The 7,865-nt window shown below is 30.9% G+C and overlaps 1 protein-coding gene across 2 annotated transcripts; it reads right to left on the bottom strand.

Moving 5' to 3' along the window:
- Nucleotides 1–377: 377 nt before the first annotated feature.
- Nucleotides 378–6,386, bottom strand: LOC126878756 (uncharacterized). Of its 2 annotated transcripts, none has more exons than XM_050641632.1 (3): nucleotides 6,161–6,386; nucleotides 5,256–5,355; nucleotides 378–4,584 (listed from the first exon to the last, which is right to left on the bottom strand). In XM_050641632.1, exon 3 carries the CDS (start codon nucleotides 4,432–4,434, stop codon nucleotides 574–576), a length of 3,861 nt encoding a protein of 1,286 aa, XP_050497589.1. In that variant the 5' UTR covers nucleotides 4,435–4,584; nucleotides 5,256–5,355; nucleotides 6,161–6,386; the 3' UTR covers nucleotides 378–573. The 2 variants fall into 2 exon arrangements, with proteins under 2 accessions (XP_050497589.1, XP_050497590.1); XM_050641633.1 differs by lacking the exon at nucleotides 6,161–6,386 and adding an exon at nucleotides 5,708–6,068.
- Nucleotides 6,387–7,865: the final 1,479 nt, after the last annotated feature.

The raw sequence follows: 7,865 nt of genomic DNA, 5'->3' as shown, positions 1-7,865 counted from the left end.
AGTGTGGAGACTACTGCAAGATACGACAATTGGTGTTGGATTCAATCAAGTTCCTTGTTATTGAAAAACATGGTGTGGAATACTATTTAGATGAAAATGATGTTACGCAAATTCTACAAGTACACCACAGTATAGTGACTCATCGCATATCGTTGTTGGAAAATTTAAACTTTCATGCATATTATACAAATGTTGTATATTTTTTGCAACAGAATTTTTGTACAGATACTAGTTTATGTAGTCCGTTTGAAGCTATGACTGCGTTTTGTGAAATTTCTCCAGCAGATACTTTGTTAAGCCATGCTATGAGAGAATATGTATATTATTATAAAATTAAAGTTGTAAATGACTTGAATAACTTTATTTGTTAATAAATATTATGTATTTAAACACTTGTGTTTTATTTTCGTAATATATTTACAAAAGGATAATGAAAAAATAATATTGTACAATAGTCATTTTATTAAATATTACTGAGGAAAAGTGATTGTGTCTTTTCACCAGCCATACATATTTTTAATATCCAAGTAAATGCCCTCAGCGTCTTAAAGCGATTATATTTTTGCTAAAAAATTAAGGTATATCACAATGCCCCCAGGGAAGCGTCTTAAAGGATTCTGGTATTAAATATCGTTTATCATCATAAGGACTTAGGGCCGTTTTTGTTTGCTCTATGCTGAATACTGAATGTTGATATGACCGAATACACCTTTGGTTTGTGCTTTTAATTTTGTATTCTTTTAAACAATTTTCAAAATCTTCAAATGTGATTATATTTTTGACTACATTATATTTTACACCTTTTGCTTTTTTGGTTATACCTAAATTTTGAATACCACAATCAATTTGTTCCTTGTTTAGTTTCAGTTTTAAACGTTCTCTCTCATTTTCTCTCTCTTCATCAGTTGTTTGTAATTTAAATGTATACATTTTTGATCTTAGACCAATAAAATGTGTAATAATTTTTCCATTAGCTTCATCCTTCATTAGACCGGGGATTTTTTTATTTAACCGTTCTATCATGTACGGGTTATTTTCCGAATAGTCAGATGTATCGAATTTACAGTTGTGTGCCTTTAAAACCTCCTTATATGCATCTAAACACTGTAATTCATATATAAAGCTATCTGTATCCATGTACAATAACATACAATTTTCTTCTCCCATCGTTGGAAGCATGAAGGAGTAATGAAAATCATACATACATAATTTTGATATGTCTAGGATTGCTGCACCTATATACAAAGGTTTATTAAAGCACACCACTGATTTGGTTAGTTCGATGGCCACTAGGTTTTCACTAAAGATAGTACGACTGTGAAACCGAATACTTGCAATCAAGTTTTTGGCTCCATACCTTCCATTCCAATTTTTACATATTTTTACAGTTCTATGCCTCCTTATATTCTCCATGGTCTTACCGAACACACCATTGTTCATCATTTTATAGAGATTTTTCTCAAAACTGCTCTTAGATGCAGCCCGTAAGTTAGTATTTAACTCAATATAGGGTCGCAGCCATGCAGATTGATTAAATTTCAAAACTTTATGTATTTTAGTTAAAATTAATCCGTTGGATAAAGCCTGCTTTAAATTTCTATAATGAATAATATATTTTGACTTATTAAAAAGAGTTGGCAATAATTTTGGTAGTTTTGAACCGGGAGGAATGCGGTGTTCGGCAGCAAATGGAAAATCTTTATGTTTGTCGTGTAATTCACGTGGATACTCTAAGTCAACTTGATAGAAATAGCCCTCCTTCGCAGCATTCGGAATTGACATAATATCAATATGACCCTTGGGAAGTTTAGTGGATTTAGATGCAACACCAAATTTGGTTACATCTTCAATCCACTTAAATCCTCCAAAAGGTAAATATTCACTCATAGCCCAACCATATAGATTATTTACATCTAAATACATGATGTACTTAGAGGGCTGTGTGGGGTCATATGTTGACATGTAGTTATTGTTAGCTTCCGAAAATCGGTTACTACACACAGATATTCCGCCTCTTATGCCTTTTTCAATAAACAAAATCATATCCACATCTTTTAATAACTCTAATCTACATTTTGTATACCTTAGCATACAGTCCCATGTATAACCTGGTATGGTATAATACCACGCAGGATCTAAATGGTACGTATCCCTACATTTTTGTCTAAATTGTTCAAATACATCAGCCAGAAGCAAAATATCTGTTTTTAAGTACAAATCGCTATACTCTCCCAAATTTTTACATTCAAATGTAGACCAAACTTTCTGCGCATGAGCATACTTCTGTTCGCTAATATGTTCATCACATAATTTATTATAAAAATGACTAATTGTAGGTAAAGAAGTTTCCTCTAATTTTCCCAAACTATCAACATAATCATAGCAAAATACTCCTTTGCAAGTTAATAAGTTAAATGCATTATCATCTAAACTGTAAAATTCTTGTTTTAAAATCTTCTTCTCTGAAGTATCTAAAAGTGATGCTAATTCATCGAGTGAAGTTCCCATAAATCTCATAGTATCGATAAATCTTAGTCTAATTTTATGCTCATCTGAATGTAGAGTAAAAGAAATATATTTTTCTTTATTAATAGGAAGTAAGCTCAGGTGCCCATGTTTGCATAAATCGATAATCATGAAATGTGAGTCATATCCACTAAAATTATGAAAGGCTACTGGCACAACAAACACCTTTCTGAAGTTTAAATTGCATGCTTGGTGTGCAAATCCTCTTATCTCTCCGGTAAAATGATCATGATCTACCACAATTATATCTGTAGCTAAAAAGCGTTTCTCACAAATATGACAGGCAGTTGCCTCACTTGTACTAGGCTTTGTAACCATAGGTACAATTGATTTTATTTTAGAATTGACAAATTTGGATATTTCAGCCATTTCTTTTGCAAACCACTCCATGCAATTTTCACCTCTGTAGCTTCGAAAATATGATAAGCTGTCATCGTAAGCACATTTAAAGTAATAGCCTGCACTATAAGGTACATGCTTTTGGTATTTTGTTGTTTTGCTCAGTTTTACATTAGAATCTGTAAAATTATGTAACTGACATTCAAAATCAGCATATATAATAAAGGGAGTGGTTTGTTTGTATGTGAAATTTCTAAAAGCAACATGATCGTATTTGGGAACAGTCATTTTACATTTGTTTATGTCTCTGCAGAACTCTTCGTGCTCCGCAAGTTTATTCCCGCTGGAAAAATAATTCATGCAGCGATCACAAATATATTTTTTATTTGTGTTCTTGCTTAACTGAGAACTTACCAACCTAGACATATCTTTAATCCAGCAATAATGATATTTTATTTCAATATTTTCATCGTCACTAGGAGGAGCGTCGTAATCATTTAACTTTGGAAAATATTTATCCTGAATTAGAAGCAAATTTACATGTCTATCAAGCTTGTTTTGTGTAAGTCTAGCAGGTACTACCTCGTAAAATTGTTTTTCCTTAACTTGATTTAATTCCAAAGCATAAACATTCACTGATATAGTATTTATTTTTTCAAATTTTGTAATATGACTTAAAGGCATTGGAGCTTCCAAGTCCTCCGTTTTCAACGCAGTACTGTAATATGGATATGATGATGTAAGTTCTTTGTGTATTTTAGCTGGATAAAGAGAGCTAATAATCGCCCAATAAAAGCAATTTTGATCGTAATTTTTGATATTTATACATGCTCGACGCTTTTGAATTTGCTCAGGAAGTTTAATGTACGATGATCCGTTCCCAATTTCGACTTTATTGATGTTAACTTCTAATGAGATTACTTTAGAGAGAGCGGCACCTGAATCTTTTTCTGCAAACTCAGACATTTTTTTAAAAATTTTATCTTTGACATTTTCGCTAAACCAAATGTGTAAATCGGTTGAATAACTATCTATAATGACATTTTTAGTGCTAAAATGCATCAAATCTAAACTCTCACTGTCACCTGTCTTTTTAATAAATTCCCCCCACAAAGTAGTGTTGACTTTAAGTACTCTATTAGATTTCAAAAGAGTTTTAACTTTTTGTCTAAATACCGCAAAAGCATCATCCAAAAACGGTCCTACATCCTTATGATATAAATTTATTATAACCCCTGTCTTAATCCGGCTTGCAAAACTTGAAGCGACATTTTCCCATTTTACCCTATTACGTAATTTTGAATTAAGTCCTAGACCAACATGTCTATTAAAATTTAAAATTATTCTTCGAAAATGTTTAAAATGTCCTACGTTTGACTGTAATTTTCTAGCAGTTCCTACAGGTAATTTTTTAGCTTTAATTAAATTATTACATTTGTAAATGTGTGCATTTAATCGCTTTAACCACACTTTAGCATCAATTGAAGTAAATTTATCAAAAATTATTTTGCGTAGTCTTTTAATAGTTAATAATAGATTATCCGACTGCTTAACTATTTCCTTAATCATTTTAATATATTATATGTATGGCTTATAAAAAAAAAAACAAAATCACTTACCCTCTTTTTTATTTTAAGTTTCAACGATTTTGAATTTGGCTGCTGGATGTTCGTTTCCACTGCAATGGATGAAACCTTGCTTATTTGTTGCTAAATCCACCTAAAACAATAACAATTTGCTATACTAAAATTCACTCTCTTCGAAAAAATAAAAAAATGTATTGCTAGTGCGATTTTCGAAACCGCTGTAGAAAACACAAAAAAAAAAAAAAGACAAAAAACATATCTAATAGGAGGCTCTCTAATAGAAATATGTTGTAAAATTTCGATGCAAAAAAATGTAATTCGGAGCAAAACTCTCAATAACAACTTGCTATACTAAAATCGAAAAATAGAAAAAAAAAATGCATTGCTATTACGATTTTCGAACCTGCTGCTTAAGTATTTAAACCCTGCTTATCTTTGCTAAATCCACCTAAAACAATAACAACTTGCTATAGTAAAAATTCACTCTCTTCGAAAAAATCGAGAAAAAAAAAATGCATTGCTAGTGCGATTTTCGACCCCGCTGTAGAAAACACAAAAAAAGACAAAAAACATATCTAAGAGGAGGCTCTCTAATAGAAATATGTTGTAAAATTTCGATTCAAAAAATGTAATTCGGAGCAAAACTCTCAATAAAAACTTGCTATACTAAAATTAACTCTCTTTGAAAATAGAACAAAAAAATCGAAAAATAGAAAAAAAAAATGCATCGCTAGTGCGATTTTCGAACCCGCTGCGTATTTCACTATATTATATGCATGGTTTACAAAAAACAAAATCACTTACCCTCTTTTTTATTCTACGTTTGAACGATTTTGAATTTGACTGTTGTATGTTCGTTTCCACTGCAATGGATGAAACCTTGCTTATTTCTTGCTAAATCCACCTAAAACAATAACAATTTGCTATACTAAAATTCACTCTCTTCGAAAAAATTTAAAAAAATGCATTGCTAGTGTGATTTTCGAACCTGCTGCAGAAAACAAACAAAAAGACAAAAAACATATCTAATAGGAGGCTCTTTAATAGAAATATGTTGTAAAATTTCGATGCAAAAAATGTAATTCGAAGCAAATATCTCAATAACAACTTGCTATACTAAAATTCACTCTCTTTGAAAATAGAACGAAAAAAAAATCGAGAAATAGAAAAAAAAATGCATCGCTATTGAGATTTTCGAACTCGCTGCGTATTTTACTATATTATATGTATGGTTTACAAAAAACAACATCACTTACCCTCTTTTTTTATTCTAAGTTTCAACGATTTTGAATTTGACTGCTGGATGTTCGTTTCCACTGCAATGGATGAAACCTTGCTTATTTTTTGCTAAATCCACCTAAAACAATAACAACTTGCTATACACAACTTCACTCTCTTCGAAAAAATTTAAAAAAATGCATTGCTAGTGTGATTTTCGAACCTGCTGCAGAAAACAAACAAAAAGACAAAAAACATATCTAATAGGAGGCTCTTTAATAGAAATATGTTGTAAAATTTCGATGCAAAAAATGTAATTCGAAGCAAATATCTCAATAACAACTTGCTATACTAAAATTCACTCTCTTTGAAAATAGAACGAAAAAAAAATCGAGAAATAGAAAAAAAAATGCATCGCTATTGAGATTTTCGAACTCGCTGCGTATTTTACTATATTATATGTATGGTTTACAAAAAACAACATCACTTACCCTCTTTTTTTATTCTAAGTTTCAACGATTTTGAATTTGACTGCTGGATGTTCGTTTCCACTGCAATGGATGAAACCTTGCTTATTTTTTGCTAAATCCACCTAAAACAATAACAACTTGCTATACACAACTTCACTCTCTTCGAAAATAAAATGAAAAAATCGAGAAAAAATGCATTTCTTGTGTGAGATTTATATAAAATATATCTAAAATAAAGGTCTCTAATAGAAAAAAATTTTGGGAAACGTTGAAAAGTGCAGAAGTAGAGGTCGCTCACCTACTCGATGGACGGATCAAATACAGAAAGCCAGTGGAAAAACATTCTCTGAATCTATGAGGGAAGCTCAGGACAGAAGCAGATGGAAAGAGATAGTTGCTCGTATTATAGGGAATCATGACACTCAGCAATGAGGATACGACTGAGAAGGAGGAGGAATAGAAAAAAGTTGCAAAATTTTAAAGCAAAAGTCTTTTAGAGTAATTCGATTAAGAAAATTATATATACACAAGTTACAAATAAGCAAACATAGATCTAATATGTATGAATAAAATCGAAATTACTAAAAATTTGGGATTCTAACCTGCTGCAACGCTACGAAGCACTAGATAAAACAGAAACCAAAAGACACATCATTTATTTTTGCTATACACAATTTCACTCTCTTTGAAGTGGTTCAAAGAATGTCAGATGATATTTCTGAGAAAGACAGAAACAAGTTGGCTAACAGGTTTATTTAGTAGAATTATGGAAGTTGGACAAAGCCAGACGAATGGAGAAGCACTGTATTTATAAAAAAGAGACAACAATGTACAAAGAGCAATATAACTATCACATATGGGCAATTGATATACGGATACGTGAAAATCAGTTCAGCTTCAGGAACAAAGAAGCAAACTCTCATATATAAGAAGCAAAAAATATCTAGAAATACTAGAAAAATAAAACAGAAAAAATGGCATATAAGGTACGAATATAAATAAAAAATCAGAATAAAGTAAAAATAGTACTCACCTTACTGCTATGTTGACTGCAATATACCAAATGTACTTAACTGCCTCGAAATCTCGAATACAATATTTTCACTACTTTTCTCGTTTTTATATCAAAGTCCAGTAATTATATTGATGGGTCTTTAATTACTGTATTTTCTCCATCAATTAGTGTGACGTATTTTTTAAATTACCTTCTAATTGCTTTGCTATTAAGCAAAGTTTCTAATATTTTTCCATATATCATTTAGCTATTAAATAAAGTTAAATAAAGTTTCTAATATATCTTTCCATATTAGCAGTGGCGTATCTACGGAGAGGTAAATTTCATTTTTCTGTGTCAATTTATTCTGTTAAATAATCATGTAGACTAATAGGACTGAAAATACTAAAACCTTTTTACATGCTGTTGTATACAAAATACTGAAATGGAAAAATACTGAAATGGAAAAATACTGAAATGGAAAAATACTGAAATGTAAAAATACTGAAATGGAAAAATACTGAAATGGAAAAATACTGAAATGGAAAAATATTGAAATGGAAAAATACTGAAATGGAATAAAAATGGCGGATTGGTGTCATCTAGTGGAAAATAACTATGGTAGATTCCATCGCTGTGACGTCAGCATCTTTCTCACTCTTACTCATTGGAAAGGTACTTCTCTCTCTAACACATTGATTTCCCTATCTCTGTAGTGAGGGAAACTTTGGT

The sequence above is a fragment of the Diabrotica virgifera genome, chromosome 1, assembly GCF_917563875.1.
Source record: "Diabrotica virgifera virgifera chromosome 1, PGI_DIABVI_V3a".
NCBI lineage: Eukaryota > Metazoa > Arthropoda > Insecta > Coleoptera > Chrysomelidae > Diabrotica > Diabrotica virgifera.
Note: the sequence above shows the minus strand (reverse complement) of the source record. Positions and strands in the feature narration are given on the sequence as shown.